General features: G+C 44.5%; 2 protein-coding genes across 14 annotated transcripts in view; one reads left to right on the plus strand and one right to left on the minus strand.

Moving 5' to 3' along the window:
• The window catches only part of TRAK2 (trafficking kinesin protein 2), a 76,912-nt gene extending 63,972 nt beyond the window's left edge, over positions 1-12,940 (minus strand). For 5 of the 7 annotated variants that reach the window (XM_075118072.1, XM_075118070.1, XM_075118073.1 and 2 more), the window contains exon 1: positions 12,807-12,940. The gene's annotated coding sequence lies outside the window, so the exon portion shown is untranslated. The remainder of the gene's footprint in view (positions 1-12,806) is intronic. The other 2 variants (XM_048869644.2, XM_048869638.2) reach the window with 2 other exon arrangements.
• The window catches only part of STRADB (STE20 related adaptor beta), a 34,740-nt gene continuing 21,427 nt past the window's right edge, over positions 12,279-25,591 (plus strand). The window contains exons 1-4 of one of the 7 annotated variants that reach the window (XM_075118076.1): positions 13,132-13,318; positions 15,319-16,109; positions 21,574-21,629; positions 22,559-22,639. In XM_075118076.1, the coding sequence (XP_074974177.1) occupies positions 21,618-21,629; positions 22,559-22,639 (93 nt within the window). In that variant the 5' untranslated portion in view covers positions 13,132-13,318; positions 15,319-16,109; positions 21,574-21,617. Of the gene's footprint in view, positions 12,352-13,128; positions 13,319-15,318; positions 16,110-21,573; positions 21,630-22,557; positions 22,640-23,258; positions 23,818-24,449; positions 24,785-25,591 lie in introns of those variants that run through there. The other 6 variants (XM_048869661.2, XM_048869663.2, XM_048869660.2 and 3 more) reach the window with 6 other exon arrangements.

A 25,591-nucleotide genomic window follows, 5' to 3' on the forward strand; every position in this document is an offset into this window, starting at 1 on the left:
ATCAGGGCCTTAAACAGTATGATGGCCAAGGGTTGTTTCTTATAATACAATAAATAATGCTGATACAATCAAAGTACACGATGATCAAATGGAGGAGAAATGGGTAGAGAGAAGAAAGTACCACTGGATTCCTTCAAACACCCCTAAGAGAAATGCAACAAGTCACTAGTTACAAATAGTTAAATTCTATAATGTAATACTACAGATAAAGCAGAAGGAAATGATAAACCAAAATAGTCCAATAATTGTCTGGAATTATCAGTAAGTGAGTTGGTCATAGTATGACAAACATACATTTCTCAGGACCACATGGCAAAGGCTTGATTCAATTTCCTCTTCAATGAGTTAGGACAACTTGACTCAGTATCGCTAGCAAAATCAGTGTTGATGGAAACTCTTTCAGAGAGGCTAGGTCTACCCTAGCACTTCAGTTGGCAAAACTTTTGTCGGTCAGAGGTGTGAAAAAACCACACACCCCGACTGACATAAGTTACAGCAACAGAAGCGCCGGTATGGACAACGCTAGGTCCATGGGAGACACTCTCCCGCTGACATAGCTACCACCGCTCGTTGGGGTGGTTTAATTATTACTTCTGGGGGAATATTGCACCACTGCACATGCGCAGAATTCACATCCCCCCACAGATTTCTTTGCTTCCCCACAGAAAAATGACTCTCTGATGGGGAAGCAAAGGGAAGCCACAAGAGCAGTCATGCGACCCTCCCCAGCAGTATGTTTTGGGTGCCCAGGACAGCTGGCAGAGAGTTAAATCACTGTGGGGCTGTTGGTGGGGCTGGGGAAGACCTGGCTGGTGGCTCCTACCCTGTGCTGGGCTCAGCTGCTAGTCCTGGCTGGGCTGAGGAGGATAGGACTTCCTTTTCCCTGCACAGCATCTGTGGCCAGGTCAGACCTACCCCCAGATTTCTCCTCAAGCTGCAGGAAGCTCTGCAAACTCCCCACCCATCGCTCCTAAGCTGCAGGGAACACTGTACGGGGGAGCTGCTCCCCCATCCATCCAACCCCCGTGCATCCAGATCCCCTCATACTCGGACCCTCCCGCCAAGCCTCATCCTCCCCCCCCCCCCCCACACACACAACCCCCCCTCCCCCCCACCAAGCCCCACTCCTCCTGCACCTGGACCACCCCAACAAACCACCTGCACCTGGGTCCCCACTCCACCGAGCCCCTGACAGCTGCACCTAGATCCTCACCCCACTGAACACAAGTCCCCCAGCATCTGGACCCCACCACTGAGCCTCCCACACTCAGACCTCCCTGCTGAGCTCTATTTCCCCCCCACAACCAGACCCTGCCCTGCTGAGTCCCAAACACCTTCACCTGGACACACCTCCCCCCCAGAGTCCCATTATCTTTGCATCCAGAACCCCCCAACAAGTGCATCCAGATCCCACCCACACTCAGATCCCCCACTGAGCCACCCATGCCCAGTTTGCCCCACACAGAACCCTCGCAACCCACACCTGGATCCCTCCACACTTGGATACTGCCAGGCTGAGCCTGCCTGCCCACACCTGGCACAGAGGTTTTAATCTTCTATATCTAAGGTTATATCTACTTTAGAGACGTTACAGCTGCCGTGTTTCTGGGGCAGGCTTGGTCCTTGCACTGTGTCAGGGTTGGGTGCAGCCTCACTGCTGAGCCATGTCCTGGGGGGAACTGCAGAGTGATCTCCCATCTCTGGGCAGCCAGTGTCCTGTGCACCTCAATGCCATGCTGGAGCCTCCACATTTATTTGACAAATAAAATTTGAAGAATTTTAAGTTACTGTGTGCAAAATTTTTATTTGGTTGGCATAGAATGCCCTCAGGAGTAAATTATGCTGACGGGAGAGCTCTCTCCCATTGGCATAGAGCGGCTACATGGGAGACCTTACAGTGATGCAGCTGTGGCAGCTGTAAGGTCTCTAAAGTAGATACAACCTTAGATATAGGAGATTAAAAAGTGTTTCCTTTCCCTGACCATATTTATAGAATAATTGTGACTGAACACAAAAAAGGTAGTTACATCACCTAATTTTTGTAATCCTAATCTCACATGCTCAAACATACCCCCAAAGAGCACTCTTTCTGTCCATCCTGAAATTCAGACATGACATATCAGGAAGATAAGGTGAGCAGCTTCTACACATGGAACACATAAGGGCAAAGCTTCAGTTTGACGCATTAGGTAAATGAAGGGAGTTGCATCTAATTTCCTGCATACCAAGACAAAACCGTTTCCATGAATGCACTAGTAATTCATTAACCAACAAGGAGTCCGGTGACACCTTAAAGACTAACAGATTTATTTCAGCATAAGCTTTTGTGGGTAAAAACCTCACTTCCATTCACTCTATTCTCAAGTAAAAGATAGGAATCAAACTTCTCAAGTATTTAGGAAGCCTAACTTGGCAGAGTGCCCTGGTACATGGTCTCATATTTCACAACAAGTAATCAACACTAGCACCAAGATGATTTTTTAAAGAGGAAACAGAAGAGAGGCTGTAATGACATTACCATGTCTCCAAAAAGCAGCCTAACATTAAACCCTAAAATCTGAAGGTGAGGAAGTTGCTTATTATGTGAAGAAATTAATGGCTAATCATTCAGAAGTGCCACCCCACAACTGAGATAGTTATGGGGAAAAACAGATTTTTTTCGTCAGCAGCAGTGCTGGTAGCCTGTAAACGTAAGCTCCAGCGGATGGCATAAGAAAGGGACAGGGAGAAAGAGGGAAAGTATTTCCAGGAAGGAGACTCCTACAATGGGGTTGCAAAAAAGCACTCTTAAAATAGGGGAGAGGGAGACAGAGAAGGGTTCTAGGATCCTGCTCAGTGGGCTAGGCTAGTAGTGAAGATTGCCATGTCCCATTCTCTTAACTTGGGTTCTTTTTAGAGTTGAGACAGGTGTATCTGTCTCTCCCCACTCCCTGAGTGGCAAAACTACTTTTTGCTACATAGCCATTCTTAATACGTGCTTTTATACGTACACATTGCCACAATTTTACTTAATTTAATTTTCTGTTACATATATTATCTTCAGCAAGAGCTAAGAGAATGATAGGTGAAAATCTTCACTGAGTGCCAGATCTGAGGTGCTGAGAACCTACAAGTTCCACATTCTGCTTCACAATTAGGCGGATAAGGCGTCTCAAGTCCGGTGTGTTGCTAAATTTTCTATAGTATTAGAATATCCACAATACTAATAAACATAAACAATCTTATTGGTGTGAAACAAGGCTACATTTTCTTTTTTGAGAAGCGATAGGAACTAGTGGACTCAGCTCAGGTTAGGGGCCAGGATTCCCAAGTACATGCCAGTTATCTACCTATTCACTGTGTGACTTTAGGCAAGTCATGTAACCTCCATAACTCCATTTTCCCATCTTGAAAACGGAAATAGCACTTACCTTCCTCCCTTGGGTGTTCTATGGGGAAGTGTTTTTACAGCGCTTAAATGGAAAAAGGTAGAATGCTTTACAGGAACCTGTTCTAACAAAAGCTATTTAAGATTACACTACATCAGCTAAAAGAAAAGGAGGACTTGTGGCATCCTAGAGGCTAACAAATTTATTTGAGCATAAGCTTTCGTGAGCTACAGCTCACTTCATCAGATGCATTCAGCGGAAAATACAGTGGGGAGATTTATATACACAGAGAACATGAAACAATGGGTGTTACCATACACACTGTAACGATAGTGACCAGGTAAGGTGAGCTATTACCAGCAGGAGAGCAGTGGGGAAAAAAACCTTTTGTAGTGATAATCAAGGTGGGCCATTTCCAGCAGTTGACAAGAACATGTTAGTCTCTACGGTGCCACAAGTACTCCTTTTCTTTTTGCGAAGCCTCTGATAGTGTGGCTTATGTGATTAGGCCCTACGATGGTGTCCCCTGAATAGATATGTGGGCACAGTTGGCAACAGGCTTTGTTGCAAGGATAGGTTCCTGGGTTAGTGGTTCTGTTGTGTGGTTGCTGGTGAGTATTTGCTTCAGGTTGGGGGGCTGTCTGTAAGCAAGGACTGGCCTGTCTCCCAAGATCTGTGAGAGTGATGGATCGTCCTTCAGGATAGGTTGTAGATCCTTGATGATGCGTTGGAGAGGTTTTAGTTGGGGGCTGAAGGTGATGGCTACATCAGCTACAGTTCAGGATAGACTGAGGCCAAGTCTACCCTATAAACTTACATCGGCATAACTATACCACTCAGGTACGTGAAAAATCCACACCCCTAAGCAATGCAGTTATACCACGCTAACCCTGCTGTAGACAGCACTATGTCGAGGAGAGAGCTTCTCCCATCGACCTAGCTACTGCCTCTCGTGGAGGTGGATTAACTGTGCTAATGGGAGAAGCTCTCACGTGAGCATAGTAGGGTCTTCTCTGAAGTGATACAGTGGCACCACTGCAGTGTTTTAAGTGTAGACCTGCTCTGATAGACTGACTAATTTGATCAGTGGAATGGAAAACATTAGCCCTGAAGCTACACATTTTACATTCTTCAAACAAATACATTACTTGCATATCTCTTCCATACATACTCAAAAAGTATATACTAGGAATGAGACTCCCACCACATGGTGAGAACCCCACAAATAGGTTACTTTTAGCCACCCAGATTAAGCTGTAAATTAATTTACATACCTGAAAGGATTGTATTTTTTTAAATTCTGTTTGAAAAGTGATTTATCCAAATGAAAATATATGAAATCAGTACGTTACAATAATCACATGTTCTGACTCATGAAAGGAAATACAGACAGTGACAAACAACTCAGGCTGTTCACTTGTCCCCGCTGAATAACTCTGCAAGACTACACCTAATTGCAGAACATTTCAAAGACTTAAAACCATTAGACATGATTAGGGGCTTGGCTACACAGGAAAGCTGACCAGAATAGCTATTTCAGACTAAACTATTCCACAACAGATGCCTGTGTGAATACTTTACTCTGGAATAAAAGTGATTTTATTCCAAAATAGCAGGTTTCAGAATAGCACCGTGTTAGTCTGTATTCTCAAAAAGAAAAGGAGTACTTGTGGCACCTTAGAGACTAACCAATTTATCTGAGCATAAGCTTTCGTGAGCTGTAGCTCACAAAAACTTATGCTCAAATAAATTGGTTAGTCTCTAAGGTGCCACAAGTACTCCTTTTCTTATTCCAAAATAATTCCTCTACCTCAGATGAACCCACAATAAAAGTCACATTTATTCCAAAATAGAGTCTTCATATGGGAACTAGTGCAGAATAGCTTATTCTGCAATGGTTAATCTGATCATTTTCCCAGTGCAAACAAGCCCTTACACCAGAGGTGGGCAAACTACGGCCCGCAGGCCATATCCGGCCTGCAGGCTCCTCCTGCCTGGCCCCTGAGCTCCTGGTCTGGGAGGCTAGCCCCCAGCCCCTCCCCCGCAGCCTCAGCGTGCCGTGCTGCTGGCTCATGCTCTGGGCGGCATGGCTGTCGCGCCGCCAGCCACTGGTGCTCCAGGCATCACAGTAAGGGGGCAGGGAGCTGCATGGGGCTGGACAGAGGGCAGGGGAGTTTGGGGTGGTGGTCGGGGGTGTGGATAGGGGTCAGGGCGGTCAGAGGGCAGGGGTCCCGGGGGGGGGCATCAGGAAGGATGGGGGGGGGTTGGATGGGGTGGCAGGAGGCAGTGAGGGGTGGAGGGTCCAGGGGTGGTCAGGGGACAGGGAATGGTGGATGGGGTAGGGGTCCTGGGGGGGCCATCAGGGGGGCGAGAAGCGGGGTGCGGGGGGTTGGATAGGAGTCAGGGGCCGGGCCATGCCTGGCTGTTTGGGGAGACACAGCCCCCCCTAACTGGCCCTCCATACAATTTTGGAAACCCGATGTGGCCCTCAGGCCAAAAAGTTTGCCTGCCCCTGCCTTACACACTGAATGCAAGACGACCAGTTTTCTGGATTTAAAGTGTAAAGCAACTGGGAATGAAACATAACCATATGTATACGTCTCCCAAGTGCCACCATTTCAAGAATAATTAGTCTAATGACAGTCATTAATACCACATCTGATGAAGTGAGCTGTAGCTCATGAAAGCTCATGCTCAAATAAATTGGTTAGTCTCTAAGGTGCTACAAGTACTCCTTTTCTTTTTGCGAATACAGACTAACACGGCTGTTACTCTGAAACCTGTCATTGTGATGCTGGCAGGCCAGATGCTAGCTCTTGACCAGGCTGCAGACATTAGTTAAGAACTCAGAGCTGGAGACCAGAACAGGTCACTTGTATGTTATTTTGAGCAGAACTAAATATTGGTCTTATAAGAATGTATTAAGAAAATATGTAAGTTATGCTTTACACCTTTGAAAATGTTTGCTCTAAACTTGTGAACTCAGGCACGGGACTCATTCCCACTGCCCATCCAGAAGGACTATCAAAATTAAATGGGCCACAAAGGACCCTTGCAATACAAAGGATTGATTAATGGCTCTATCACACCCATGGAGGAGTATGTGCAGAAGGATGTGAAAATTTTCCATCTTTTTGGCCGTTTGAACTCTGAAGGGCCAGAGATTCTAAATTGGAGCCAGAGATCCCTACAGATTGCCTCCTGAGTTTGCCCTGAAACACACTTTGAATTGACAGATCACTACAACTCTCAGGTTACAGAGTGTTAGTCTGTATTCGCAAAAAGAAAAGGAGTACTTGTGGCACCTTAGAGACTAACCAATTTATTTGAGCATGAGCTTTCGTGAGTGAGCTGTAGCTCACGAAAGCTCATGCTCAAATAAATTGGTTAGTCTCTAAGGTGCCACAAGTACTCCTTCTCACTACAACTCTATCACTCTTAGGATTTAGATGGCAACAATTTGTGTGTAGATGTTTGCTTGCTTTAACCTGTAAATAACTCATTCCTTTTTCCTAGTTAATAAACCTTTAGATGGTTTGTTACAGGATTAGCTGCAGGTGTGGACTTTGGTGTAAAATCTAGGGCATCAGTTGATCTGGGGTAAGTGACTGGTGTCTTGAGATTAGAAGCAACCTGAATGTGGGGTGATTTTTGGTTTATGTGAGCATTTCTCATGAAGTCCAATTTGTCTGGGTGGCAAGATAGGCTGGAGAGTCTAAGGGGACTCTCTGGACCTCCATGTTAAGACTGTTATAGTGATCTAGGAGTTCTCATTTGTTACTGACTTGGTGAAAACTAATTATAGAACAGATCACTGATTTGGGGTGTCTACCCTGTTTTTGACAGTCTGCCCTCAGGTAGGCTCTCACAGTCATGAGCCACTCCAGACAGCATGACACCCATGACAGCTTGAAAGTTTTGTAATGAAAACAGATTTAGTAAATTAAATTTGTAGGTTCTAGAAAATTAATTTAGCTAACTTTTATCTAAGAATTTTTACTTAAAGCAAAGACATTTCAGATATTAAGATCAAATAATTTGACTCTCTTCACACTCTACAATGACAATACAGCAAAAATACAGGGCAAACACACTGAAAAAAGCAACGTGCTCAGGTAACTGAACAACAGTATTTAAAACAGGAGAAAGCAGAGTTTCTGCACAAAACCAGAGCAAAACAAACAGTTCTTATTTTAAGCCAACCTACAATAATTTCTGCAAAGTAACCATGTCATGATTATTAGTTCCCAAATATTTTCTGCACATATACAACATTAATAACAGATATAGCACCATTCTGGCAGTGTGGGTTTTCTTTTCCTTCTTCTTTCACCAAAAGCATCCAGTGAGGTCTGGACCTTTATTTCAGAGTACAAGAAAATTTCATGAAACCAAGACTTTGGTTAGGGAACGTAGCAGGGAAAGACTGCAATGAAATTCTGATGTCTCAGTTCTAAATTCCTGACTCTTTGGGAGACTAAAAGTCCTTAGGTATATGTCTGAGTTAGGACTGGGTGGCTCCAGGGAAAGTCAGCAAATGGTGTCTTGATGTCCCTTTGCTACAAACAGGGTATGTCATTTCTTAGAAATGGACTGAGTACTCTGAGTGAATTTGTGGCAGAAAATGAATATTTTAGTAATGACTAGTGGGGAATCATGGAATAATATAAGCAGCTGTTTCGTTTTATTCTTGGAAGACACAAGCAAGAGATTGTTTTTCCCAAAATGGTAACCTAAATGCTGTGTATTATTATCAACAGTTTTCATCAATATGTTATATCACTGTCTTTACATAAAGATCTTTAGGATAAAATATTCTTACAATATTAAGAGTCTTACTGTATAAGTTTGATTCACTGTGCAACATTTAAAATGAGCATGTTGTATTCAGTTTTGTTGAGCATTTAGGATCACTGACACATGGCTAGTAAAACAGACAATCTGGAAATACTTATCAGTCAAGAGATTGGTTTCTTAATATACCTGAAACAGTGCACTACATCAAGATTGTAAACAAAGCAAGTAACATTTCTTTCTTCAAATCAGAAGCAGTAGCTAAGTTATTTTCATCTGATGCCATTATTGTTTTATATATTTGTTTAATACATCTCTATATACATTGCTATATTTGTAGAGGTCTTCAGAAATTCCACAATGTGATACGTTTTAAATTGTTTGAGAATTTTAGTTCAACACTCAAAAATAAACAAATTCTGCACTATTTTAAAACAAATTTTGCACTATTAAAATGCTCCAATAAATATTAACTTTGCTCTTGGTCTATTATTGAGTCACCAGCCCCAAAATGAGCATAGCCACCATTTTAAGTTATAGAAAGGTTTTCTGTCAGTTCTGTAAAGGTTTTGCTGTCAGTTCCGTAATCATCTCTGTGGAAATGCGGTTTTGTAATTTCTTAGAACAATACCTGTCAGTGAATCACATATCCCTATGCTTCCTACAGAGACAGGACACAGCAGAAAGGCTATTCCTCCCCCAAAGATCCTCTCTTATGGAAGCAAATCACTGTCACAAAAAGCTGTGCTGCATAAGAACTTTAGTCATATAAAGCCAAGGCCTTAGAAATACCTAATAGAGATTAGATAAACTAGGCTACACAGATATAAAAATATTATGACAGCATCACCACATGCAGTGGAATCAATATGTCAAGCAATGGGAACTAGATTAATAATAAATTGAAGTAAATATGAAATATATTTATATGAACAGGCATTTATTCAATGCTCTAGCATCCCTGCCATAAATTACAAGAACAAATTACATCGATCTGTGACCAATATAAGTGAACTACTCACATGTCACTATATCTCTATTCAAAGAACAAAGAAATCCAAGAGACAAGACAGTGTTGAAGTGTGTATAAAAAGAATGGGGGAAGAGGGGAAGGAGACGAGCTAATTATAAATTATGTTTAATGATGTGTTTCAGAAAAAACAGTAACACGACCAGTCACTAGCTTTACTGCTTACTCCCCAAAACTCCCCTAAAACAGAGTATATTTTCCAACAAACAAGTTTCTGTTTGTTTTGTAATGTTATTCAGAGGCCTGAATAGTATTAACAATATTTCATTTGTAACCGAGTGACGTCAGCTACTGGTAGCAACGGGACTGTAGGAAAAGAAAAAAAATCAAGTAGCCTTGAATTGTATTATCTGGTTCATTCTGTGTAGAGTCAGTGGTAATGATCCTTAATAAAGAGCTACTGACACTTGAATGGTTCAATTTAACCCAAAGTACAGAAAGCTGAAGGCTTTATGTAGAAACAAAAGTTTAAGAATTTTGTTTCTAGAACAGGATCTGTAGATGTGAATCCATAAATAAAATGCAAATTGTTCTTTATATAGCACCTTTCATCTGAGGATTTCAAAATGGGTTATGAACATTGACCAATATTCACAACATGCCTATGAGATGGGTATATTTAAAATACCGCTTTATAGAATATTGCAACGAGAGAAGCTACTTCAAATAAACATTTTTTTTTAGATTCAACTTTAAAAAAAAATAATGCCCATATAAAAACACCATGACAATAATTAGATTTACAACACTAAATATACAAGTAAGTTAACTCTGCCAGCCTTCAGCCTTAGATAAATAAAGATCAATAACAATCTACTGGCTGAGATAAATTATTATTTGTATTACTGGGATGCCTAGGATAAAAGTGGAAATAAATAAATAAATAAATAAAAAACATTCACCCCTAATTTACAGCCAGTAACATACCCTTAACTTTACCCCACAAATGGTTTTGCAGCATTTCTGAACGTAATCAAATTCAGGGTATTTTCAAAGAGTGTTTTTTTTCATCCAAAGTACCACAAGTTATTCAGTAACACTCAGGTTTTCTATGAAAAATCCTCTCGTCAGAATTGGTCAAAATTACTTCTGAAACCAAGACAAAGAATAATGTGTACTTGACTCCATATAATTGAGAAAAGATTAAAAGTTGCATTCAAAGTGTAATTTTAACAAAGTATAATTTGAAACAGACCAGGTAATTCATGAAAGTCAGGGTTTCTAATAGAAATTCTTACAGTATCACTGTTAATGCCATAATACAACTTTGCAGTGAACAAGACTTGCAAAACTTAATGATGTCCGAATCTCTTTTGCACCAGATCTGCACACGAGCAGAGCCACAACAGAAAATAAAGCTGTTTTAAATTCTAACAGTAAATATGTAACATCTCATCATAATATGATTAAAAGGCACTCTGAATGCATGAATGAACTCATTGATTAGGAGCTTAAAGTCATGCCATCTGTCATGTCTGCAGCTACCATTAAAATTTACAATGAAGTATAACATTTGACTGAAACTATTACAGTAATTTGAGCATTCTTAATATACATATTATATATGATGACAGAGAATACTTCCATAGGTTTTTATATAATTTTCTTTTATTAAAACAAAACCCACACTTCAGAGGCTCAAATGCTTGTAACAACTAATAGCTAAATGTTCAAGCTGCTGCATCGGTGCAATTTGTAAAGCTGTGTGTAAAAAAGCCAAAAATGGCTCTGAGAACTTAAAAAATTGATGGTGGTAGACCACAAAACCCAGAGATGATTCAACCTGGTGATATTCTGAATAAAAACTGGATAATTATCCCAGTGATAACCTAGTGATAATCTAAACAAAAGGAGCTCTCAACCATACTCGAAGCTGTTTTCATGGCTTCCCACTGACCTAACAGAATTTAAAGCCTTGACCCACATTACACTTTTCTAAGGAATCTCCTGAGAAGTGGTAGCAACAGTGGGAGCCCTAGTGTAGATAAGACACTTGCATTTTTACACTGCATCATCTAGTACTATCCTGAGCAGGATTATATTATATGGCGATAAAAATGTAGGTACTTTGCCTACCTACAAAACACACCATTGTAATTACACCAATGGTAGTGGAAAATTTCCCCCCACAAAAGGATGGTAATAGAGTAGACACTGCATCAGAGGGTAAGCAATAATTTTCCCCAAATCATGTAGCAAGTCAACAGCAGAAGGAGAATCAAAATGCAGACCTTCTGATTAAGTCTCACTAGGCTACTCAGTTGTATTCCCTCTGAAACAAGTGTAAAATAAAGTAAACCTCCCCTGATTAAATTTTTTCAGCAAGTACCAAGAATAAAACATTCTATTGAGAAAAATCTACCAAGGATCTGTAAACAGAATCGGCTTTGACAGTATAGCTACAGTAAGAGGCCACACTGCTGCATTAGTTAAAGTTTCTAAATAATAACTAATTTCCATTAGTTAGATTTTCTAAATAATTAATGCACCTTAGCCATACTTATCCATTAATATGTTAGCAATCTGCATTTTGAACCATCAACAGAGGAAAGGAAAGGGTGTTAAAAACCCAAAGAGTAACTACTTCTTCCCACACATACACCTCTTGGAAGCCCTACTTGAGACCATTATAAAAGAACAGGTTTACGAAATGCTCCTTCCAATTTAGTATAACTCTCCTGCCCCCCTCCACAAATAGGAAGGAAGTGCTATTGCTCCCTGTTCTATGTCTGTCCCAGCAATCTTCGCTCCCATAGCATGGCTGGAGAAAACTCATCCTTGAGCCTGCAGTGATTTATCCCAGTCACACAACTGGGGATTCCATGGGTGTCACTCAGAAAGGAAACAGGCCCATTGTTTCAAGTTAACAAGGACTTGGTGGTGAATAAAGGGGAACCAGGAGGATGAAAGTGTCTGGGTGGGAGGTGGGGATGGAGATGACTAGGGGTTGGGGTGAAAGGGCGGTAGGGCTGAAAGACCAGGGAGAGGGAGGTGACTGGGTTGGGGGGGGGGGAATAAAGGACCAGCAGGATGGAAGTGACTGAGGGTGGGGTGGAGGAAAGGGCGGGATGAGGGTGGAGCTGACGGGGCAGGAGAAGGGCTGAAGAACCAGGGCAATGGAGCTGACTATTGGTGGGATGAAGGATGCTGAGGGTGGAGGTGACTGGACTAGGGTTTCGGGTGGAGTGAAAGGGGTCGGGGCTCAGGAGAGGGGCTGAAATACCCAGGGGATGGAGGTCACCGGAGGCGGGGTGGAGCTGACTGGGGGCAGGGGCAGTAGGAGGCCTGAGAGGACCGGCGGGGTGGAGGGCGCGGAGGACTGAAGGGCGAGGGGGAGAAGACGGGGGGAACTGAAGGACTGGGGGGAGGCGGAAGGGGACTGACGGACCAAAGGGCTGAGGGAGGAGGGCAGGAGTGAGGAAGGGGCGGAAAGACCGGGAGGATGAAGGGGTGGGGGTCAGGAGACCCTTGGTTGGAGGACGGGCGGCGGAGATGGAGGGGACCGAGGACGGGGGTCAGGAAGGGGCTTGGGAGGACTGGGGGGGTGGCGTGGGCGGGGATCGCGGTGAACGGGGGAACCATGGGGAGCGCTGACCATCCCGGGCCCCTCTTACCCGCTCCGAGGCGGGGTTCCCTCCTTGCCGGCGCTTCCGGCCGCCTCCGCGAGCTAAACAAACGCTTCGGCAGCTCCTCGCGCCCCGGGCGCGGGAATCGCGACTCGCGGGCAAGCGGAGAGAAGGGAGAAGGTGGTGACCGCTGCTCTGCGTCATAACATAGCGACCGAACGCACCCCGACGGCAACCCTGGGCCTACAGATCCCGGCACGCAACGGGCGAGGCTCGCGATGGAGACTACGACTCCCCGCGCGCACTTGAGGCCGCCTGGAAGCCTGGGGCTCGTAGTCTCGCCCGGCAGCCCCCTCGGTGCTGGATGAGGCTGGGACGGGGGGCGGAGCTCAAAGTCTGCGGCTCTTGCCGAGCAGAGGGGCTGTGGCCGCGGGTTGGCCGGAGTCGGGACGCTGTTACACTGGCAGCGGGGGAGGGGTTGGTGGGCCCCAAGCTGGTTTTCGCTCCCCGATCCTCGCCAGGGGCTGAGCGCAGCCCCGCCCGGCCCCGGCCGCGCTGAGGTGAGAGGAGAAGGAGGGAGTTATGGGGACGCGGTGAGAGGGGGCAGGAGGGAGCTGTATGCCGGGCCGGGGCTGCCTGTGCGGTCCTGAGGCTAGTGCCGAGTAGGCTATGGCGGGCGGTCCCGGGTCCGCTGGGTGGCGGGGGGAGTAGCGGGATGGGGTGGGGTTGTGCCAGGGCCATTGGTGGGGGTTGGTTAGCGGGCGGTACCGGGTCGCCAGGGCTCGGTCTCCCGCGTTTGCCTCCCCGCATCCTCTACCCAGACGTCCCCTCCTCGAAGCCTTAGGGAGACTGAGACCTCGTCGCTAGGGGTGGCTGGTCGTTGGTGGGCGGGATTAAACCTGGGCCCTCCGGGCTAAATGCATGAGCCTCTACTACGTGAGCCAAAAGCCATATGACTCTTAGCTAAGACTCACGCGGCTCTCGGAAGAAGGATAAAGGAGTTGAGGTGCAAGTTGTGTTCTCCTCCATCCTCCCTGTTGAAGGAAAAGGCCCTGGTAGGGACCATCGAACTGTGGAGGTAAATGTGTGGTTATGCAGGCTTTGGATTCTTCGACAATAGGCTGTCCTTCCAGGAAGAAGGATTGCTAGGAAAAGATGAAATCCGCCTAATAAAGAGAGAGAAGAGCATCTTCACAGACAGGCTTGCTAATCTAGTGAGGAGGACTTTAAACTAGGTTCACCAGGTGATGGTGACTTAAGCCCAGAGGTAAGTGGGGAAGTGGGATACCGGAAAGAAACACAAGGAGGAGGATGCAACAGGGGAGGCCTCCTGATTCATACTGGGAAAGTAGGGCAATCGGCTAGTTATCTTAGGTGCCTGAATACGAACGCAAGAAGCCTGGGAAACAAGCAGGAAGAATTGGAAGTCCTGGCACAGTCAAGGAACTATGATATGCTTGGAATAACAGAGACTTCGTGGGGTAACTCACATGACTGCAGCACTGTCATGGATGGATATAAACGGTTCAGGAAGGACGGGCGGGGGAGAAAAGGTGGAGGAGTTGCACTGTATGTAAGGGAGCAGTATAACTGCTCAGAATTCCAGTATGAAACTGGAGAAAAGCCTGTTGAGAGTCTTTAGGTTAAGTTTAGAGGTGAGAGCAACAAGGGTGATGTCATGCTGGGCATCTGCTATAGACCACCAGACCAGGAGGATGAGGTAGACGAGGCTTCCTTTGGACAACTAACAGAAGTTTCCAGGTCACAGGCCCTGATTCTCATGGGGGACTTCACTCACCCTGACATCTGGTGGGAGAACCATACAGCAGTGCACAGCGATTCCTGGAAGTTTTTGGAGAGTGTTGGGGACAACTTCCTGGTACAAGTGCTGGAGGAACCAACTAGGTGCCGTTCTCCTCTTGACCTGCTACTCACAAACAGGGAAGAATTGGTAGGGGAAGTAGAAGTGGGTGGCAACCTGGGCAGCAGTGACCATGAGATGGTCAACATCAGGATCCTGACAAAAGGAAGAAAGGAGAGCAGCAGAATACGGACCCTGGACTTCAGAAAAGCAGAGTTTGACTCCATTAGGGAATTGATGGACAGGATCCCCTGGGAGGCTAATATGAGGGGGAAAGGAGTCCCAGAGAGCTGGCTGTATTTTAAAGAAGCCTTATTGAGGGCACAGGAATAAACCATCCCAATGTGGAGAAAAAATAACAAATATGGCAGGCAACCAGCTTGGCTTAACAGAGAAATCTTCAGTGAGCTTAAACAAAAAGGAAGCTTACAAGAAGTGTAAACTTGGACAGATGACTAGGGAGGAGTATAAAAATATTGCTCGCGCATGCAGGGGTGTAATAAGGAACGCCAAAGTACAATTGGAGTTGCAGCTAGCAAGGGATGTGAAGGGTCACAAGAAGGATTTCTACAGGTATGTTAGCAACAAGAAGGTCAGGGAAAGTGTGGGACCCTTACTGAATGTGGGAGGCAACCTAGTTACAGACGATGTAGACAAAGCTGAAGTACTCAATGCTTTTTTTTGCCTTGGTCTTTACAGACATGGTCAGCTCCCAGACTGCTGCACTGGGCAGCACAGTATGGGGAGGAGGTGAGCAGCCCTCAGTGGTGAACAGGTTAAGGACTATTTAGAAAAGAAGGACATGCACGAGTCCATCAGTCTGGATCTAATGCATCCGAGGATCCTGAGGGGGTTGGCTGATGTGATTGCAGAGCCATTGGCCATTATCTTTGAAAACTCGTAGCTATCGGGAGAGGTCCCGTACGACTGGAAAAAGGCAAATATAGTGCTCATTTTTAAAAAAAGGGAAGAAGGAGAATCCGGGGAGCTACAGAGTGGTCAGCCTCACCTCAGTCCCTGCAAAATCATGGAGCAGGTTCTCAAGGAATCCATTTTGAAGCAGTTAGAGGAGAGGAAGGTGATCAGGAACAGTCAACACAGATTCACCAAGAGCAAGTCATGCCTGACCAACCTGATTGCCTTCTATGATGAGATAACTGGCTTTGTGGATATGGGGAAAGCAGTGGACATGATATATCTTGACTTTAGCAAAGCTTTTGATATGATCTCCCACAGTATTCTTGACAGCAAGTTAAAAAGGGTATGAATTAGATGAATGGACTATCAGGTGGACAGAATGCTGTCTAGATTGTTTGGCTCAACAGGTACTGATCAATGGCTCGATGTCTAGTTGGCAGCCGGTATCAAGCGGAGTGCCCCAGGGGTCTGTCCTGGGGCCAGCTTTGTTCAACATCTTCATTAATGATCTGGATGATGGGATGGATTGCACCCTCAGCAAGTTTGTGGACAACACTAAGCTGGGAGGAGAGGTAGATATGCTGTAGGCTAGGGATAGGGTCCAGAGTGACCTAGACAAATTGGAGGATTGAGCCAAAAGAAATCTGATGAGATTCAGCAAGGACAAGTGCAGAGTCCTGTACTTAGGACGGAAGAATCCCATGCACTGCTACAGGCTGGGGACCAACTCGCTAAGCGGCAGTTCTGCAGAAATGGACTTGGGGATTACAGTGGACAAGAAGCTGGATATGAATCAGAAGTGTGCCCTTGTTGCTAAGAAGGCTAATGGCATATTGGGCTGCATTAGTAGGAGCATTGCCAGCAGATTGAGGGAAATGATTATTCCCCTTTATTTGCCACTGGTGAGGCCACATCTGGAGTACTGCGTCCAGTTTTGGGCCCCCACTACAGAAAGGAGGTGGACAAATTGGAGAGAGTCCAGCGAAGGACAACAAAAATGATTAGGGGACTGGGGCACATGACTTATGAGGAAAGGCTGAGGGAACTGGGCTTATTTAGTTTGCAGAAGAGAGGAGTGAGAGGGGATTTGATAGCAATCTTCAACTACCTGGGGGGGAGGGGGGAGTCCCAGAGAGGATGGAGTGGTGGCAGATGACAGAAGAAGGAGCAATGGTCTCAAGTTGCAGTGGGGGAGGTCTAGGTTGGATATTAGGAAAAACTATTTCACTAGGAGGGTGGTGAAGCACTGGAATGGGTTACCTAGGGAGGTGGTGGAATTTCCATCCTTATAGGTTTTTAAGGCCCGGCTTGACAAAGCCCTGGCTGGGATGATTTAGTTGGGGTTAGTCCTACTTTGAGAAGGTTGGACTAGATGACCTCCTGAGGTCTCTTCCAACCCTAATCTTCTATGATTAATCTCTCTCTAAGTGGTCTCGGTGCCACTAGATGGGACAGAGCACCACACCCAGAAGGTGTGTGGGTTACACAAGTGCTGCCACCTCTCCTAGCGTATAGTCAGAGAGATTAGGGGCCTACTTTTCAGAGGTGCCAAGCACCCACAATGTTAGCTGAAGTTGCAGAAGTTGTGGGTGGTAGGTCAGCATCTTTGAGAATTAGGCTGCAAGTGACTTGCCTAACATCCCAAAGGAAATCTGTGATAGAACTAACACTAAAACCCAGATTTGCCATGCAGGGTTTTATGGGTAAGGCAGTCTTTCTTCCAGACTTCAGATACATCATTCACAGTTTGATTAGCTGAGTTCAAGAGAAAATGAGAGTATCATATATGCTTATAAAAAACTTCCTGCTTATTGGGTTTGGAGGGGTTTCTGTAAGCATGTTGGCAGTGCTTGCTGTCTTTCACAAATTGTCCCACCATTTGGCCAGGCTAAATTTAATAAAGTCTCGAAGTAAATAATTCATGGAATTCTAAATGTATGTTTATTTGTTTGTTGTTCACATCTGGAGTCCCTAAACAGTGCTGAGTTAAATCCTATGTCTTTTTTATTATACTTAACTATGCATTGCAGGCACTTGTGTACACTCAATCTGTACATGGTAACTTCAGGAGTTTGCCTGGAGGAAAGCCTGAAGTTTGTGACATAAACAGAAAGATCGATGCTTTCCTTTCTAGCAGCAGACAAACATTCCCAGGTGGAAGGGTGGGGGTAGACAGCAAAAAAATTTTACATTTCCCATAAATCATCTTATGTCAAAATATCTTGCCCAGTGAATTTAAATAGACAAAGATAACAGAAACAAAGCAGCAATCAGTTTGAAATCCCCTGGCTTGCTTGGCCAAAGGAAAGTTTTGGGTTTTCCCCCTCACTGTTGCCTAGAAAATCATCCTATGCTCAGTATCACTGCTGTTTTAAAATTTGGAATTAAGATGCAGTAGCAAAAATAAAAGTGGCTTGTCTTTTAAAATTTGGGAGTATGCTATAATCTCTAATTATATCCTCCCACTGAATTTCAGTTTAGGTTGCCCTGCAAGAAAGTGCATCTCTAACTCAGTAGGGGTGTAATTTTATTCAAGTCAATGGAGTTTCATTGGGTATAAACTTGGCCCAGTGTACTTTGAAAAGAAATATTAATGCGAATCACAAGGATGACTAAGTACAGTCCTCTGTCAATGGTACTGTTGCTAAGGAAACTGATAAATGGGGTTTAACAATGGCAACTGGAAGATGATCCTCCTTTAAGATGCTTCATGGGAGCAGACCTCTTACATGTGCTCTGTTACTTCACATTACAGGTTTGGTTCTTATTTAAAAAACAAAACAAAACCCCTCAAAATAATATAACCGAGGACTGTTGATATCATCCTAAATGTCAAAATAATCAATGAGCTATAGCCCACGGTTGGTGGTAATAATTGTTTACAATAGGCTGTGCACATTCAGAGCATTTACAGGTATTGGGTTTCCCAAAGGCATCCTCTTAGATGGAGATGTCACTTTCCTATCACTTCATCACTCCCGTCCTGCGTGTGAAACCTGGGAGAAGTGTGTTAATCCATTTGCTTACCACTCCTGTACAATCCACAGGTTTAGAGGAAGCTTAGAACAACAAAGGCTAGATAGCAAACAAAAATAAAACGAGAGATTTGGAAACAGGGTGCTGGAATGGGGGGAGCCAGGGCCCCATCACTTTTAAAAGTGGGAGGGCTATGCTCTCCCACTTTTTACCAGCTGTAAGGGCGAGCAAGGGAGGGGAAGGGGGCAGAGAAGACCGGGCAGTGTGAGAGCGGAGAGAAGGGGTTGGGCATATGGCCACGGTTTGGGTGCCACTGCGCCCCCCCACACACACTTTTAGGAAGCTTCTGCCACTCCTATTTGGAAATATAGACTATAGTGAAATGATCCACAAAGTATTCCTAAACAGAGGAAAATGTTGAGAATTATAAAAGTGCAAAAAGAATTAATAGGAAGATATTCCTTACATAGCTTTACCTGCTTGGCAAACTTGGATTATAGGCAGACATATTAACTTTGTACCTTTATTGTACCTCTGCCATAAACTTACTTTAACAATTAAGTCCTAATGACTGTATTCCACAAATTCATTCTCCTTTTGTGGTTTCATGTTGCAAACCACAGAGTTTATTTCTGATAGAATAGAATAGCATATATTTTTCCCAACAAGGAGAGGAAGGATGGTCCAGTGCTTAGTATGCTGGTCTGGTACTTGGGAGATGTGGATTCAACTTCCTGCTCTGCCACAAATTTATTGTGTGACCTTGGGTAAGTCACTTAGTCTCTCTCTACCTCCATTCCTCATTTATAAAATGGGATAATAGCACTTAGCTACATCCACAAGGATGTTGAGGATGAAGATATTAAAGATAGTGAGGTGCTCAGATATTATGGTAATGGGGTCATATAAGTACTTTAAAAACAAAGAGCGTGGTAAACTGAGTAGTTAGCTGATAATACATTGTGTTCCTCCAAAACTTTTACTAATGGTGGGTTGCTTTGCTAAGGGTTATTCCTGTATATGATTAAAACAATCATGTTGGTAATATAATTTTATTTCAAGCCTGACAACCAAGGAGAACAAAAACTGTGAAGAGTTAAAGGGATCTCACAAAACTGGATGAGTAGGCAACAAAATGGCAGAAGAAATTCAGTGTTGATAAGTGCAAAGTAATGCATATTGGAAAACATAATCTCAACTAGACATACAAATGATGGGGTCTAAACTAGCTGTGATGTGCTCCATCATGCATGATTCCAAATGTTCTTTATTAGATCAATTTCAACTTGGCCAGGAGGGATTTGTAGAAATAATTAGCATGTAGATAATAAAATAGTGGCATCTCACTGTAAGTGTTTCTGGAAAAATTAGAGGGTTTACCAAAAGATCCTCATCCATTTCAAGGATACTCTTGATTATTTTTTTGGTGCCTTTTTGAAAATCTCTCCTTGAATTATCATCATTAGATCAGATCCAAGAGCCAAAGTTTGGTGGTTAGTGATAATTTTGGGGGAAAAATGAGCTGGTAACTAGAAATTAGATGATGATCTTTCCAACAATCTCCACCTGATTTTTTTTTAAAATATTTGTTTAGAACATTTTAACAGGTTTACAAATTCTTGCCAAGTATGTATCAGGGACAACACAATAATGATAACCGTGAGCTTTTGTTTAGAGGAACATAGTGTACTAGATAATCAACAGCTCTCGCTACTTAATGGGGTGCTAACACACTACAGAATGAGCATCTTTACACTACCCATGACATGCTGTTTCTCTCCACCCAATTATTACACATCAAAATGGAACTACATATTCTAGTAGGCCAATGGTCAGCAACTTGGCTAAGAATAACAGAAGGGTAGAAAAATAACATTTGCTAAAGTGATTCTAGTACTCCCACTATGCAAATTCATCAACTTGAACAGGTTTCAGCTGGAGATGGTATAATTGTATTTCTGTGTTTTCATGTTTTCAGATTTTTCAAAGAACTCCAATAGCCTAATTTTTTTTCTGGGCATGAGAGTGGGTGGTGAATGCCGAATTTCCTTTTAAATTATGATGTCTTTTAGACTCAAATAGTGGGGGCACAGTGAAGTGATTGTATACCTGCCTGGGACCCCCTTTTTTCTAACTAGGTCTAACAACAGTTTTATCCTCTCCGTTAACTTCAGAAATGCAATATGAAATTGCTTTTGGCTTGCTTTTCTTGAGTGCAAGCTCCGCTGTCTGTAGCTGGAACTTGATTAGCACAGCTGTGCTCCTTTCTATTGGAATAACAATGTGGTTTTCTTCCCTACACACTGTCAATGATCAATGAATCTAGTCCTTCTATTTCAGTGCCTCTGTTCTTGTAGATTATTTGTAGGTAACCAATCTACCTGTTCAAAGAGTGACTCCAAGTACATGAGTTAGAAGGGGGGAACTGCTTATAGGATGAGGTTGCCTATATGATACAAATGAGTATGTCTGACCAGTGCCACTATAAACTGTTTAAAACTAGTGTCCAGAAACTTCGATGAGAGTAGGCAAGTCCCTCGCAGCCATACTATAAGCTTTTACCATTATGTATTTACTGACAGAATTAGTAGCAAAGGAGCATGCTTGGATGACACCTCTTATGTAAAATGTTGGACTTCCCATAGTTTATGACTAAGAGGAGAGACTGACATTTAGATTTGGATTTTGTTGCAATATTGGGTCATGGGTTGACATAAGAACGGCTACACTAGGTCAGACCAATGGTCCATCTAGCCCAGTATCCTGTCTTCTGATCATGCCCAATGCCAGGTGCTTCAGAGGGAATAAATAGAACAGGTAATCCTCAAGTGATCCATTCCCTGTTGCCCATTCCCAGCATCTGGCAAAATGAGGACGGGAACACTTCTAATAGCCATTGATGGACCTATCCTCCATTAACTTATCTAGTTCTTTTTTGAACCCTGTTATAGTCTTGGCCTTCATAACATCCTCTGGCAAAGAGTTCCACAAGTTGACTGTATGTTGTGTGAAGAAATACTTCCTTTGTGCATTGATATTACTGTAATATTTTATTTTTAGGATAAATGGGTGTGCATGACCTTTCCCTGAACTAAAGCAGTTCCATGTCTTGTTTGGTAAGTCTGCATTTAATATGGCTTATTTTATGCCATAGTTTTTGACAGTTGCACCTTGCAGTTCAATCATGTATCATGAAATAAAACTTCTGGTGAAATTTCTGAGGGGAAACTCCATTCAAGGGATTCGAGCAGTAAACAATAACAAACTCCTAATGTAGATGCTAGCAAAGGGTTCACGAGAGTGAGAGTTTCTCTTCTAGAATAGTTCCACAGAATAGTTCAGAGAGCTGATTAGCCTGTTGGTGTTCACTCTTATTAGAGTGGGGCTCATTAATGTTAAAATTAAAATAAGAAAAACCTTAAACAGCTTTGGAATTTTATACAGTGTATTCCTCCACTATGAAAGGTAGGTCCTAGTAGAAGAGAAAAATGGGATGGATGAGGGCAATTGCACTGGGCCCTTAAGTGCTACTGTTCTCAGGGGGACTCTTCCACCCTCTCTGTTCCTGGTTTACTTATATCAATAGACTATCTGACACAGTGGTCCCAAACTGTGGGGTATGGAGGAACGTTGGTGGGTTGTGGTGGGGCCCAGGCCAGCCCTCCTGGGGAGTGGGGAGGGAGTGCCACCCAGCCTCGTTCTGCCCCCAGCTCCGCTCCTGGCCCCGACGGCAGCCCCAGCTGCAGCTCTGGCTCCAAGTGGGGCCCTACTCCAGCTCTCCATGGTGGCTCTGGGCCCTCTCCCAGCCGCAGCTCCTGGGGTGGGTGGGGGGGAGAAGGAGGAAGGGGAAACTAGGTAAGAGGGGGAGCATAAGCAAAAAAGTTTGGGGAGCACTGCACTAAAATGATGTGCACAGAGATTCTTTTTGATGACATCCTCGATAACTGGAACATGGCTTTGGGTAATGTGTCCCCCTCATAATACTCTATTGATTATAGTACGTCCATTGCAGTTCACTTACTGATACAGTACTATGTATTTCAAGGATTGTTCCTGTATTCTGCGGACAACAGTTGAATCAATCAGACAAGAAAAGCAATCAGAAAATAGCATCCATCAATACTTGGTAAGAAGGAATCCAAATTGATTTAAGAGTTAACCTGCAAAATTAAATGGAAAAATGTAAGGTTGAGAAATATCAAGCACTGTACGTCAGGAATTTCCAAAGATTAAGCGTACTATTGCAGTGTTAACTTGGCAAGGTTGTGGGTAGAATTTTATAGTATATATAGTATTTTCTATTCCAATTTTTCTTACATTTAAACCCTAATGCATTACTCTTCAATCTGTACTAGAAAAATTCTGAATGGACAGTGTTGCCAAGTCTCATACTGTGGTAGAGAGAAACGGTTACTCACCTTCTCGTAACTGTTGTTCTTCGAGATGTGTTGTTCATGTCCATTCCAATCCGGTGTGTATGTGCACGGTAGCCAGAAGATTTTCCCATAGCAGCATCTGTTGGGCTGGTCTGGGCACCACCTGTAGTAGCGCCTTTATGGCACTCAATATAGAGCTCTGCCGACCCGCCACCCCCCTCAGTTCCTGCTTGCCAGCTACTCCAACAGAGGGTAGGAGCGTGGGTATTGGAATGGACATGAACAACACATCTTAAAGAACAACAGTTACAAGAAGGTGAGTAACCGTTTTTTCTTCTTAGAGTGCTTGTTCATGTCTGTTCCAATCAGGTGATTCACAAGCCCAAGTTCAGGAGGTGGGGTCGGAGTCATTCACTGATTGGAGAACCACTCTTCCAAATGCCACATCATCTATGGCCAGCTGGGTGATCGAATAGTGCGTGATGAAAGTGTGTATGGAGGACCGCGTTGCTGCTCTGCAGATTTTCTGGGTGGGATCCTGTGCCAAGAACACCACTGAAGAGGCCTGAGCCCTGGTAGTGTGTGCAGTGATCAAAGGAGCAGGCATCCTTGCCAGGTTGTAGCACATCTGGATGCCGAATGTGATCCACGATGAAATCCGTTGAGAAGAGACAGGAATACCTTTCATTCTGTTCACGACTGCCACGAATAACTGCACTGAGTTTTGGAATGGTTTCATTGTCTCGATGTAGAAGGCTAGCGCTCTGTGGACATCCAATGAGTGAAGTCTTTGCTCCCTGCTGCTCAAGTGCAGCTTAGGATAGAACATCAGGAGGAAGATGTCCTGGTCGATGTGAAACTGGGAGACAACCTTTGGGAGGAAAGTCGGGTGAGGTCTGAGCTGGACCTTGTCCTTATGGAACACAGGGTAAGGGGGCTCTGAAGTCAGGGCCTTGAGCTCAGACAGCCTCTTGGCTGAGGTTATCGTGACCAGAAACACTATCTTGTATGAGAGATGGAGCAGGGACCATGTCGTCAAAGGTTCACAGGGTGGTCCCATGAGTCTGAAAAGGACCAGATTGAGGTCCCAAGCTGGGACAGGCTACCAGACATGCAGGTATAGCCTGTCGAGCCCTTTAAGGAAACTGCTGACCATAGGTTTGGCAAAGACCAAGTGGCCCTCTGCACCTGGATGAAAGGCAGAGATGGCGGCCAAGTGAACCCTTATTGACAACACAGACAGTCCCTGCTGCTTGAGATGGAGGAGATAGTCTAATATAAGTGTCACAGAGGCAAGTGACGGAGATGAATGATGCTGCACTGACCAGATTGAAAATCTCTTCCACTTTGCAAGGTAGGTAGCCCTGGTGGAGGGCTTTCTACTGCCCAGGAGGACTTGCCTAACCGAGTCTGAGCAGGAGAGCTCCATTGGGTTCAGCCATGGAGCTTCCATGCCATGAGGTGCAGCAACTCCAGGTTCATATGTTGGAGACGGCCATGATCCTGAGTTAGTAAGTCTGGGAAGAGCAACAAGGTGACTGGAGCTTCCATGGACATTTCCAGGAGTGATGTGTACCGGTGTTGCGGGGCCAGGCTGGAGCTATCAGAATCACCGAAACTTCTTCCCTTTGTATCTTGAGGAGCACCTTATGAATGAGAGGGATGGGTGGGAACGCATACAGGAAACTGCTTCCCCATGGGAGGAGGAATGCATCCATGATGGAGCTCGGGCTGCCGTTCAGGAAGGAGCAAAACGGCTGACACTTCCTGTTGTGTCACATGGCGAACAGACCTATCTGGGGAAAACCCCACTGATGAAAGAATGAGTTAACAATGTCCGGGCCGTGGAACAACCTGCTGTGATGGTCCGCCAACTTGTTCTGTATTCCAGGGAGGTATGATGCTTGCAGGTGTATTGAGTGTTCTATACAAAATTCCCACAGCATGATGGCTTCCTGGTACAGGGGAGAGGAGAGTGCACCTGTTTGTTAATGTAAAACATTGCTGTGGTGTTGTCTGTCATCACTGATACACATCTCCCTGCTAGGTGTGGTTGGAAAGTCTGACATGGCAGGCTTACCGCTCTCAGCTCTCTGACATAGATATGGAAAGTGAGATTAGTCTGAAACCAGAAGCCTTGTGTTCTGAGGTCTCTCAAATGTGCACCCCAGCCCAAGTCTGACATGTCAGTTACTAGCGAGAGGGATGGCTGAGGGCCGGTGAAAGGGACCCCGTACATACTACCTGCGGGTTGGGCCACCACAGGAGGGAGCTGAGTACCAGGCGAGGCAGGGTTACAATCCTGTCCAAACTGTCCTGGGCTGGCTGATACATTGATGCCAGCCATGACTGAAGAGGTTGAAGTCTGAGTCTGCACGTTATACTACATAGACACAGACTGCCATGTGTCCTAGAAGTTTCAGGCAGTACCGTGCTGTGGTGGTGAGGAACTGTCTGAGACCTCGAATCATGTCGCCCATGGTTCGAAATCTCACTTCTAGAAGGAATGCCCTGGCGTATGTCGAGTCCAGTACCACCCCTACAAATTCTATCCTTTAAACCGGGGACAGCATTGATTTACCCTCGTTCAGTAGCAGACTCAGTTCATCTAAAGAAGCTCTTATGAAGGCGACCTGCATCTCTACTTGAGTTCTGGATCGACCCTTGATCAGCCAGTCGTCAAGGTATGGGAACACCTGTAC

This window comes from Caretta caretta, chromosome 11 (assembly GCF_965140235.1).
Source record: "Caretta caretta isolate rCarCar2 chromosome 11, rCarCar1.hap1, whole genome shotgun sequence".
Taxonomy (NCBI): Eukaryota; Metazoa; Chordata; order Testudines; family Cheloniidae; genus Caretta; species Caretta caretta.